The sequence below is a fragment of the Podarcis tiliguerta genome, assembly GCF_965153285.1.
Source record: "Podarcis tiliguerta genome assembly, chromosome: 7".
Lineage (NCBI taxonomy): Eukaryota > Metazoa > Chordata > Lepidosauria > Squamata > Lacertidae > Podarcis > Podarcis tiliguerta.
In genome coordinates, this window is record NC_139540.1 from 82,402,005 (window position 1) to 82,414,137 (window position 12,133).

General features: G+C 42.9%; 1 protein-coding gene across 12 annotated transcripts in view; it reads right to left on the reverse strand.

Moving 5' to 3' along the window:
* Positions 1-12,133, reverse strand: part of ENOX1 (ecto-NOX disulfide-thiol exchanger 1) — a 296,456-nt gene that overhangs the window by 76,816 nt on the left and 207,507 nt on the right. For all 12 annotated transcript variants that reach the window (XM_083448710.1, XM_083448712.1, XM_083448711.1 and 9 more), the window contains 2 exons: positions 10,950-11,183; positions 3,202-3,414 (listed from right to left, as the gene is read on the reverse strand). In XM_083448710.1, coding sequence (XP_083304836.1) covers positions 3,202-3,414; positions 10,950-11,183 — 447 coding nt within the window. The remainder of the gene's footprint in view (positions 1-3,201; positions 3,415-10,949; positions 11,184-12,133) is intronic.

Sequence of the window (12,133 nt, forward strand, 5' to 3'; positions counted from 1 at the left end):
CTGAGTGAAGCCGACATCGCGGTCTGAGCAATATATCGATAGATTGCCCAGGCCTAATGGGTGCCCAATGTGATGCACTGCCCAGCCCTTCTGTTGGATTTTAAGCAGCCGAGTCAAATAGGGTGCATACCATTGGGAAAGACCAGGTTTGCCAGGGGGTGGGGGAGAGGAAGTGTTGGACTCATGTGGGGCGCTCCCCCTCCAATGCTCTTTTTCAAGGGAAAGGCTGGCAGGTGGGCTCAGTGGGCAGAGACCGATGACTACCATTTTTTCTTGGGAATATCCATGCAGTTCCATCTACCTAGCAATTGGATCATTACTCAAGTGAGTAAACTGACAGTCCTCGGATTTTGCAAAAGCCTGTTCTGTAAACCAGGACCCAGATTTCTACAAGATTTCATGAGGTACTGTGTCCTAAAACTGCCAGTGCCCTGCATCCAACAAATAACTAGGAAATTGACGAATAGTCAGCTATTTGGATCGAATACAAATGAGCACCTCCTAAAGTTGAAAGTTATAGAAATCCAGCATGCATATTTATAAAGGCAATAAGCTTTTAGAAGAAAAAACATTGCTTCATCTCTGCTTGGCACCAGTCAGCCCAATATCAGAGTTCTGGCTCACAGACTAACCCACCACTCCAAGGTATTTGCATGCACTGTTCTGATCCGTTGATACAGCTTGTTTTCTGCATTGGCTTTTCATGGAATGAGAAAGCACAATGGCAAAGATAGCTCTGTGATATCTGGGGAATACTTTCGCTTCCATCTGCTTCAGACTCCATAACAAAACATGTACCGTCCCATGTTCTGAGGATTGAGATCAATAATTCAGAAGCATCTCCAACCAGAAACGAAGTGGCGGTTCTTGTTACACTTTGGAAGAACAGGATAAAGAGGAAAGAGAGAGGAGTATCGGATGTCCCCATGAAAATCTTTGGGGAATGCTTTCAACACAAAATGTGCTCCATTTTACAACAAAAGCAGTGGGCGGGCGGGTGTCACACAAGGCTTTGAAGACACCCTTCCCAAAAGATAAATCTCAAACTCAGCAAAACCATTAAACTTCCATGTTACATTAAAAAAAGGGAACAAGAATCTAACACCTAACCAACACACTAAAGAAAGCAGGTAGAGTCTAGATATAAAATGTTTTCGATCTTTATTATTTTGTTTTTATTGTACTTTATTGTACCCATTCAGCCTAGCTAACAAAGGCCAAGCTTCAAGAAAAGGGGTCTGGTAGAGAAAAACTAATTCTACACTGTTCTAAACCATACCAAGGTTGAAGTTACAGATAATTAACCTAAGAAAGATTAATTACTGATTGCTAAATTAATTAAATACTGATTAGTAAATACATTAACACATAGTCATCATTCTTTTGAAAGAAATAATGTATGGCCACTCCCCTTGTCTGGCTATGTCCTTCAGAATATGAGCTTCTTGAGGACAGGCAACCTTTTGGTAAAACTCTGGAAGATGTCTTACACTGGTGATATGGCACACTTAATAGGCTTGGGGCGACTTTCAGGGAGGGAAGGTGGCACACTAGACATCTCTTGTTGACACTCTGCTGACAAAGATAATTATGTGGTGACTAATGATAGCTAAGTTATACTGTATTTACTCGAATCTAATGCACACCTTTTTTTGGCCAAATTATGTTGCGAAAATTAAGGTGCACATTCGATTTGATGGCACATTCGCCAGCAAATACTCTCTCTTTTTGGTTTCAAGTTTCTGAAAATTGAGGTGCGCATTAGATTTGATGGCGCATCAGACTCTAGTAAATACGGTAAATCACATTTTCTCTGTGGGGGGAACAGTGGAAACAAGGGATTAACCTCTGCTACTCTGAAAAGGCGACTTCATGCTGGGATAACTGAGAAGCTTTGACTGAGGTGATTTGTCTACCAGTTTACTGGATCCAAGCTATTTTCCACATGGTCTAAGTGAAATAAAAATTGGCTTTAATGTTCATAACTAAAGGGGAAGGAAGTACTTCTTATTACAAAAAAAGAGAAAAGAATCTGCCAAGAAAATATTCTGATTATTTTTTATGAGGAAGGCCCATTAAGGTTATGGAACTGATTATATTTTAAACACACAAACCCCTTGGATAATTAATTGTTGCACACAAGGCAGAATTTGTACTCACACTTGCCAATTTATTTATCAGATTTTTTGCCGCCTGGCAATCTATAAGGATCCCTAAGGCAGCTTATATAAAATATCATGTTGTTGTTGTTGCTGCTGCTGCTGCTAATAATAATAATAATAATAATAATAATACCACCTGCTATAATAATAATAATAATAATAATAATAATAATACCTGCAATATTATTATTATTATTATTAATAATAATAATAATAATAATACCACCTGCTCTTCTCCAGCAAATCCCTAAGCAGGTTACAACAATTTATAGTACAAAACTAAAAACAGTTAAAACAAATCACATCCACAGGAATCAGGTGAGACCTGCTTTGACAGGTAAACTGGGACAGCTTCCACCTCCTCTGGAATATGGTACCGTTTTTTTGGGGGGGGGTTGTTTGTTTGTTTCTAATTAAGGATTTTCTTTTTTTACAGAAGTAAGTGTAATGCCTCGTATTTTTTCCATGTAACATTTTTACAAAACCGTTCCATTTGTTGAGAATGGTACCGTTTTGTTGTAGCATCGGCTCCTTCTGCTCAGAACGTCAGGTCCTTCTACTTTTTGAGGGCAAAGAGAGCAGCTGGGCCTCGGTTGAGATGCTCAGTAAAGGCGGCTGGGTATTCTGTGGCCTGGATATACCCTTGTTTCCTAGAGCTAGACATCTTTTTATTGTTTGTCTAGTTGCAATCCCCTCCCAAAAGAGTGAAAACAAGTGCCACTTCCTACAAGACTCCAAGATGCTATCAGACGAATCTCAATGCAAAAATAATTGGGCTTGCTCACAGCAGATGACAGAGGAATCGCCCGGTCAGTCTCCTTACATTTCCCATTGCTTCGAGTTTACTGACAAACGACAACAGCGCCACTGAGATAACGTTGCTCACCTTGAGAAGTAAAATCTTATGAATGGTCCTTGATCTTCCACAGTGAAAGGGACTATGTCAAAACTACTTACCCTCAGGGTTACAACAACACCACCACCGATTACCTAACACCCCACCACCACCACCACCAGAAGACTAACGGGTGTTACTTACATTGAGTGAGGATCCCCGTTAAGGCATTTTTGAAAGTCTCCTTGGCTTGCTCCATTTCTTGTTCGTGAGTTGCCTTTTCGTTCATGAGTCGGCGGATGTGGCTATTTGCCGACTGCACCATGGAATAGAACTGGTTGGCTGTCCGGCGGTTCACCTCACCCCTCTCAATCCACGTAAGCAGCACGGTAATAGCTTCTGAAAATTTGCTGTCATCTACAATCAATTCAAGAAGTTCAAATTACGATTACATGCTTTGCGCTATGAATACACTTCTGCCCTTATGAATTAATCGTCTCATAAATAACATTTATGATGCTTCTTACACTAGACTTCGCTTAACACCCTAACATAAAACTTTATAAATTGTCATCCAAAGTCCTAATTACTATGAGTCTTGTAAAATGTTGTGGCTTGAATTTTCATCCAATAAAGCAGTATGAAACAGCTTCACTCTGGGAATAATTATATGATAAGGATTTTTAAGGCTCTCCCTGCTCACAGTCAGAGTCAGATGAAGAATCGTTTAAATGTAAACTATTAATTTATCTTGTCTATAGCGCTTTCAGTGACCAAGTGCTTTGACCCTGAAGCCTACCAGCCTTGTAGCTTTGAGCCAGGGTCTGCCCACCCATGAGGCAAGGAGAGGCAACCGACTCAGGCAGCAGGATCCACAGGGGCAGCAGATCTTAATAAAGATATTTATTTTTCCCTTTTTCACTCACCCCTTCTTCCCTGGTGGGGAGTGGGCAGCAATTTGTAGTTTACCTCAGGTGCCCAAACGTCTTGGGCTGCCAAATCGTAATTGATTTTCCTGGGGGGATAATTTTGTGTGTGTGTGTGTGTGTGTGTGTGTGCACACGTATGCTGCTATCTTCACTAATGAGCATGACATTGGCATGTGCACTGGGAAGGGACAATTCTGAGCTTTTTAATCAATGTTTTCAATTGCCTTTAATAATTTGGTTCTTTAATTTGTGCTAAGGACATCTTATTTAGGTACCACTGAATAATCACTTGGCTTTAATAGCTTATTTTAAAAGGTGGGCAAAAAAAAAGTCTTCTAGTGCTAATGAAAATATTTGCAGGGGGTGGGGGAAATTAACGTGGTACTAAATTGGTGTTGATCAAAAAGGAAGTGGGGCTATTTTAACTCATTTTTAACTTGACTAAATCACTTTTTTATTTAAATATTTAATTCCACAAATATGTCATTATTTAAAATAACAGGGAGAAAATTTTAGCACAAATTGAAAGCCTGTTTTTACAAACTGAGCTTCTTCTTCTTCTTCTTCTTTGGTGATCCCTTGCAGCTGAGTAAGATTGTCTTCCATAAACATGGTTTTAACAATGAGTCCATAAGTGACTTTGGAGGCCAATTTTGGATCCACACGTCCTTCCACAGTGGGGACATTGGTTTCTGGGCGGGAGTTGATCACGGTGTGGGTTTGCCTAGCATACCAGGTGGTGCTGTGGAGTAAACCACACAGCCTAGGGCTTGCCAATCAGAAGGTCGGCGGTTCGAATCCCCGTGTCGGGGTGAGCTCCAGTTGCTCAGTCCCAGCTCCTGCCAACCTACCAGTTTGAAAGCACGTCAAAGTGCAAGTAGATAAATAGGTACCGCTCTGGTGGGAAGGTAAACGGCATTTCTGTGCGCTGCTCTGGTTCGCCAGAAGCAGCTTAGTCATGTTGGCCACATGACCAGGAAGCTGTACGCCGACTCCCTCAGCCAATATAGCGAGATGAGCACCGCAACCCCAGAGTCGTCTGCAACTGGACCTAACGGTCAGGGGTCCCTTTACCTTTACCTTCCTCTTAGCAAGTTTCTCCCTTGTGTCCTGAGTTCGAGTGTCTTCAAAGCCCATGACACCTTTGGTAAAGGCTGTTCTCCAACTGGAGCGCTCGCAGGCCAGTGTTTCCCAGTTGTCAGTGTTTATACAACATTTTTTTAGATTTGCCTTGAGACAGTATTTAAACCTCTTTTGTTGACCACCAGCATTACACTTTCCATTTTTAAGTTTGGACCAACTGAGCACACTGGTACCACCAGGAAAGGTAATTTGGACATTCAATGGAAAACTAGGACTAGCTGTAACTCCCTGTCCCATGATTTCAACCCTGCCAGGATGAGATAGATAAAGGTGGACCAGGTCACAGGTGGAGGTGACTTTTTTTCATGACTTTGAAAATGGGACCAAAGGCATCCCAAATAGGACAGGGGACGCTGATGTTCAAAAATGAGACAATCCTGTTTTTAAGGTATGGGTGACAACCCTATCCTGGAGAAGAAGAAGAAGAGTTTGGATTTGATATCCCGCTTTATCACTACCCGAAGGAGTCTCAAAGCGGCTAACATTCTCCTTTCCCTTCCTCCCCCACAACAAACACTCTGTGAGGCGAGTGGGGCTGAGAGACTTCAGAGAAGTATGACTTGCCCAAGGTCACCCAGCAGTTGCATGTGGAGGAGCGGAGATGCGAACCCGGTTCACCAGATTACGAGTCCACTGCTCTTAACCACTACACCACACTGGAGGGCCTCTGACAATACAGACCAAGAGTCTGACTTGGCGCAAGGCAACTTCATATGTTCCTTGCACCACTGCCTCATGCGCCCATCTGGAGGGAGGAGCTCCCACATGGTAGCAATACCTCAAACATTCCATTCGATTTCCAAAGAAAAATGGAGCAAAGCGACACGGAGTGACGGCAGCTTTGTATTCCTAATAAATGCCTCGTTCTACCTCACCATTTCCCCCCTCCTCATCTGGAGCCCAAGGAAAGAAAACAGGGAAGCTATTTTAAAGGGAAACATAGCCAATATGGAACGAGTTGAACCACTACATCACTTGAAATTGCAGCCTTCTAAAGCTGCTTTTTCTTTCTCAAAAACAAAAACTCAGCAAATGTTATTCTCATGTGACATTTGCTGCACAGAGTAACACGTAAACTGAGGAAATTAGGCTGGAAATGGAGTTAAAGCGAACAGAAAATGTGATGTTTATTATTATAATAGGTATCTTTATTATACAACGCTTTCCAATCAAGTTGGTCTTTGCAGGAACAACCTGAAGACTGCAGACTAAAAGGCAGAGAATGGTAGAAATGGGTCTGAATAAAAGAGCACATCTTTTGCGTGTATAAAAGAGCACATCTTTTGTGATGTTTCAAAAGTCAACGTATTAAAAATTCCACACATTTCTTTATTAAGAAACCAGAAGCATTTTTACTTGGCATTGTAGGAGATGATATAAACAGAAAGGATTGTAATTTGTTTTTATATGCAATGACGGCAGCAAGAATATTATTGGCATAAAAATGGAAGCAAGAAGAATTATCGACAAAAGAAGAATGGAGGATAAAATTGATGGACTATGCAGAATTGGATAAACTAACCAGAAGAATTGGAAACCTGCGGGACCAGAGATTCACAGAAGACTGGTGTAAATTTACGGACTATTTGAAAAGTAATTGTGATGACCAGATTACGTTTGTCGGTTTGCAAGAAGTTTTGTGAGGTAAATTATTTGAATTATTGCAAAAATGGTTAAAGAGGTGGATTGTGAGTTAAGATAATTAAAGGCAATGGGAATTTAAGAAATGCAGAAGAAATGATAAAAATGGTGGATCATCAGAGGTGCTGATGGAAGTCCAAAAAGATTGTATAAGATGTGAAGTTCTGTGGAATGTATAATAATTGGTATGTTGAAATTAATAAAAATTATATATATAAAATTCCACACATTTCTTATTCCACTATAGGACACTCAGTAGTAACATTCAAGAGACAACTGTTTATTAAAAAATGAGATATTTTTTAAAAAACATAATCATCACTAAACAGGTAGCAAAGTTTCCACAGTTGCAAAACCATCTAATTGGATGGAAAGAGCACTGGTTGTTGCTGAGCTCGGCTGCAATTGTGTGTGCAACATTGCAAGGCTGGGGAAATTCTCTGAGGGCTCACAGGAAAATCTAGGCCCACATCAGCGGCAAAGCTGCATGGGCCTGCAAGCCTATTAACAGTTAATTGACGGTTCTGTACAAGGAGAAAAATCTTCATTGGTTCTGTAATTAGGAGATACAAGTTGCTAACAATTTAACAAGTGCTAGAGGGAAATTATTCACAGCTCAACTACATTACCTAACATAATGCCCTCTCTACGGGTTATTATTAAAATCCTAATTTCATCTTCACTCCTTGCTTTCTAAATTGATGAGCCGACTGCCCAGTGGCTTACATGCTGAAATAATTATCTTCGTTGAAAATAGAACGCAGACCTCCTCCTCAGCTTCTGTAAGTTCACCTGGATCCCTGACAGTAAATTTATTTTTTGTCTGCTGGAGATATCTTATGGAACGCAAATAATAGAATCCAATTTAAAAGCTGGACTTGGTATCCAGCCCTTTGCAGCCTTTCGTTCAGAGTCTAGCTGACGCCGTTCAAAAATATTACTTCAGAGGAATGAAAATAAAAAATATATAATGCTTTGTTGCTTATATAAATGCTCTTAGGTATAATTGATTTGCATAAGTGATCTTTTTGTTGTTGTTTAGTATACTGGAGCACTTTCTTATATTAAAAAAGTCACTCTTCTCCAACTGCACAGTATATTTTAGAGGAAATTGTTGCACTGATGGCAGCATGTCAATTACTCAAGCATACACATACTTATGGGAAGTGCCATTAAAACCTTGTAACACAGACTTGTCTTGAAAGTCATGATTTATATATTTGAATGCCATCAGCTGATGAAAGTCAACCATCTGGGTGTCCAATGTAAAGTATCTGTTCAAACATTTGAACCTCAGGGCTTCAAATCTGCAGATAAAGCTCTCATGTTACAAGCCCCCACCATCTTGAGAGGGGTGACTGCTGGGAGACACTCAGAGAAGCTGTATTTATGAGATCCAACATCTTTGCATAGCCGCCAAAATCAGTAGAATAACAGCAGCCCTTCTGGGGCTGTGGAGGCGCCACCAAAATCGGGTCCTCCCTTAAAGAGGGCATATATTGCTGTGAGCCCATGGACTGCAAGAAGATCAAACGCATCCATTCTGAAGGAAATCAGCCCTGAGTGCTCACTGGAAGGACAGATCGTGAAGCTGAGGTTCCAATACTTTGGCCACCTCATGAGAAGAGAAGACTCCCTGGAAAAGACCCTGATGCTGGGAAAGATGGAGAGCACAAGGAGAAGGGGACGACAGAGGACGAGATGGTTGGATAGTGTCTTCGAAGCTACAAACATGAGTCTGACCAAACTGCGGGAGGCAGTGGAAGACAGGAGTGCCTGGCGTGCTCTGGTCCATGGGGTCACAAAGAGTCGGACACGACTAAACGACTAAACAACAACAACAACATTGCTGTGAGACCTGGAAACCGACGCCCTGTGTTGTGGGTGGGTACGATTGGTCAGCCACAACACCCGATTGGTAGGTCCCTCGAAGCTGGGTGCAATCTGGCCAATGGGACGCAGTCCAAATGGTTCGAAGGACCTATTTATGCACGTGACCGAGAGCTTCCTCTTTCGGCACATGCATTCATGTGCCCACCTCTGCCTACTTTTAGGGCTTTGCGCTTGACCTTGCTATGCCGTCGTGTGTCGTTGGGACAGGGGCACGGTTGGAATTTTCCGCATTTGGCTGATTGGCTGTTGCCATTGGGGTTTCGCCTGCCACAAAGCAAATCGTCACAACTTGTAAGGTTGCAGATAGGCTCTGGTTCAGGTGATAGGGATGGGAGAACGCTCTCGCCATCCCTATGTGAAGGGTATTCCATTAAAGAAATCCAGGGACTCGATGGTTTGGTCAACCCTGTGAGGGGGTTGTGCCCATGCCTGAGTCCAGGGGGACATCTGGGTTGCGGAGTTAGCCTGCTCCCGGCTTTCCGCTTATCCAGGTGTTCACCCTTAGCTGACCTATGCTGGAACCCTGGGTCAGCGCTACCTGCATGGCAGGGAGCTTGTTGAACCAGAGCCTATGCAACCAGTCACTTTCTGTAATCAATAAAGTTGTGGCCTAAATTCTGCCAAAAACCAAACCAAAAATTTAAGTCATGTGTGAATTTATTTAGGGGGGAACTTTCTGGGTCTGAACACACAAATATGAACCAACCCATTGGTCCTTTTTGCCTACAAAGTTGGCACTGCGCATTTATCAAGCTGGGTATCCCCTATTACAGCCATCTCATTGGCCGCATGACCCTGGACAATGCCTCTTGCTCTGTATGAGCTTAGCATCGGTTCCCAAACTTTTTTCCATCAGAGACCACTTGAAAATTGCTGAGGGACTTGCTGGACCATGTAATGTTTTTCTGTCTGTTGTAGAAATGGTACCATACTGCCTAGGTGCTGTGTGATTTTTAACAGTATTTGAAATCAGCAACCTGAGAGGAGGAGGAGGAGGAGGAGGAGGAGGAGGAGGAGGAGGAGGAGGACAGCAGTGAATCCCTCATGGAATGAACCCAACTGCCTCCCACGTTGTGAAAAACAGTGACAGAAACAAGAATCTGGAAGCTGAGCAGTTAATTATCTCACACCTACCCACCAGGTGTGCATTTTTAGTTGTTATTCTTATTCTTCTTATTCTTATATTTTTATTTCATTCTATGTAATTTTACAATAGATAACATATAATAAACAAGAACTGTTACAAACTTCTTGACTGTCTTTGCATTATTCACCCCTAAGTGCATTCAGGATATCATGTGTGAAAGGAAAATACATTATTTTTAAGCACATGTACTGTATTTCTCCATGTATACCCCCCCCCCCCCCGTGTATAAGTCCTATTTTTCAGGACTCCAAATTAAGAAAATGAGGTTGCTGAGCTTTTTGTGAGGAGGATTGCCCAGAGTTGTTGAGATTTTTTTAGGGGGGATTGCCAAAATTCGCTCACCTAACTGACCGCTAACCACCCGCCCAATTGCAGCAGCGACAGCCAATCAAAACCAGCTCTTGTCACAGCCACCAATAACACGCCCAGCAGCAACCAATCCCACATCCCCTCTATGCACTATCCGTGCATAAGATGACCTCAAATTTTTTACATAATTAAAAAAAAACTTGTCCTATATAGAGAAAAGTATGGTACATGCATTTGGTTAGATGTTTGTTCCTAGACTTATTTTTTAAAACACACACACACACATTGAGAGAGACCCATGTGGCAGCAGTGGTGAGATAGAGGAGGCAGAGTGTCTTGTTTGGTATGCATGCCTCTTTTGCTACAGGCTACAGCCTGCACTAGGGATGTGGGTGGCACTGTGGGTTAAACCACAGAGTCTAGGACTTGCTGATCAGAAGGCAGAAGGTCGGTGGTTCGAATCCCCACAACGGGGTGAGCTCCCGTTGCTCGGTCCCTGCTCCTGCCAACCTAGCAGTTCGAAAGCATGCCAGTGCAAGTAGATAAGTAGGTACCGCTCTGGCAGGAAGGTAAACGCCGTTTCCGTGCGCTGCTCTGGTTCGCCAGAAGCGGCTTAGTCATGCTGGCCACATGACCCGGAAGCTGTACACCGGCTCCTTCGGCCAATAAAGCGAGATGAGTGCTGCAACCCCAGAGTCGGTCACGACTGGACCTAATGGTCAGGGGTCCCTTTACCTTTACCTTACAGCCTGCACTATCACACCTGAACAGCTATAGGGAAGTTAAGAGCGAGACCTGCTTTGCTACCCATTAATATGCACACAACTTATTGTGACAGAGTTGTAGATTTATCAACCTTCCGATAACATGGCTGGGAAACGTCTCGTTACCTTTCAGTTTTTCTGCCAGCAAAGTTGCTTCATGTTCCGAATAATGCATGATAGCGGGCGGAGATGGGGGCCGCATCCGATCTTCTTCCATTTTGCGCCTGTGACGCTCCTCTCGGGCCAGCATCCGCTGCTTACATTCCCATTCATAAAAGTCATCTCTTGCCTGTGCAAAATCGACATGAAGTCGGCCTGAATCTTTCTTGTCCGTACTAGATCCTAATCTCATGCGATAACCTGGAAACAACAAGCAAAAAACACGTCAGGTCTCCTTTCCTTTATTTATGTCCATACGCGTCGCGTCGTGTCAATGAGTTAACATTTATAGTTGCTGGTTTGCTTGAAGCCTGCCTATTAAAACGGTGGTTGTCACAAGGAAGATGGAGGCAAGCCTACTACTTCCTTTTTTTGATGATTTCCCCCCACATACGATGGCATAAATTGGCAAGTAAATGAAAGAGGTAGTGAGAACTCAATCCGTGTGGCTAGTGGCGTAGCGTGGGGGTGCAGGGGGGGCCGGCCGCACCGGGCGCAACATCTGGGGGGCGCGCGCTCGCAGCTCTCTGCCCCTACCTAAAATCCACGGGTTAGGGGGCGCAAATTACTTGCCTTGCCCCGGGTGCTGACAACCCACGCTACGCCACTGCGTGTGGCTCTGTTTACATCAGAAACCTCAATGGCGTGTGTGGGATTTCTGTGAGCAGAGCATATCTGGGACTGGTGTGTGATCCACCTTTATACTGCAAACGACAGCAACAGGGCTGTATCCTCATGTAACATGAAGACTGTAGTCGCAATAACTTATGCATTCTATTTTTATGTCTCTTGTCTATTACAGGCTTGAAAAATTACACTCTTCAGAATGTTTTATGTTTGAAAACATAATAAAGATCATCTAGGAAAAACAGTAATTCAGTGCAATTAAAACAAAGCATCTGCCGAACCCACGGCAGCTTCTCTGTCACACTAGAAGGTAGAACTTTGCTACATTATTTTACGAAAATTAAGCCTGGGAGGAGACCCAGTAAATACAAAGCTATTTTCCTCTTTCTGGTATTGTTTGAGATATGATGGAATGAGTATTCTAGCGTAATACGATGCAGTAACAGTTTGGAATCCTCACATAGGTTATGAGGGGTTCTCCTCATGATTCCATTGTAGGACCTGGTTTGCATGTGCAGTGTGAG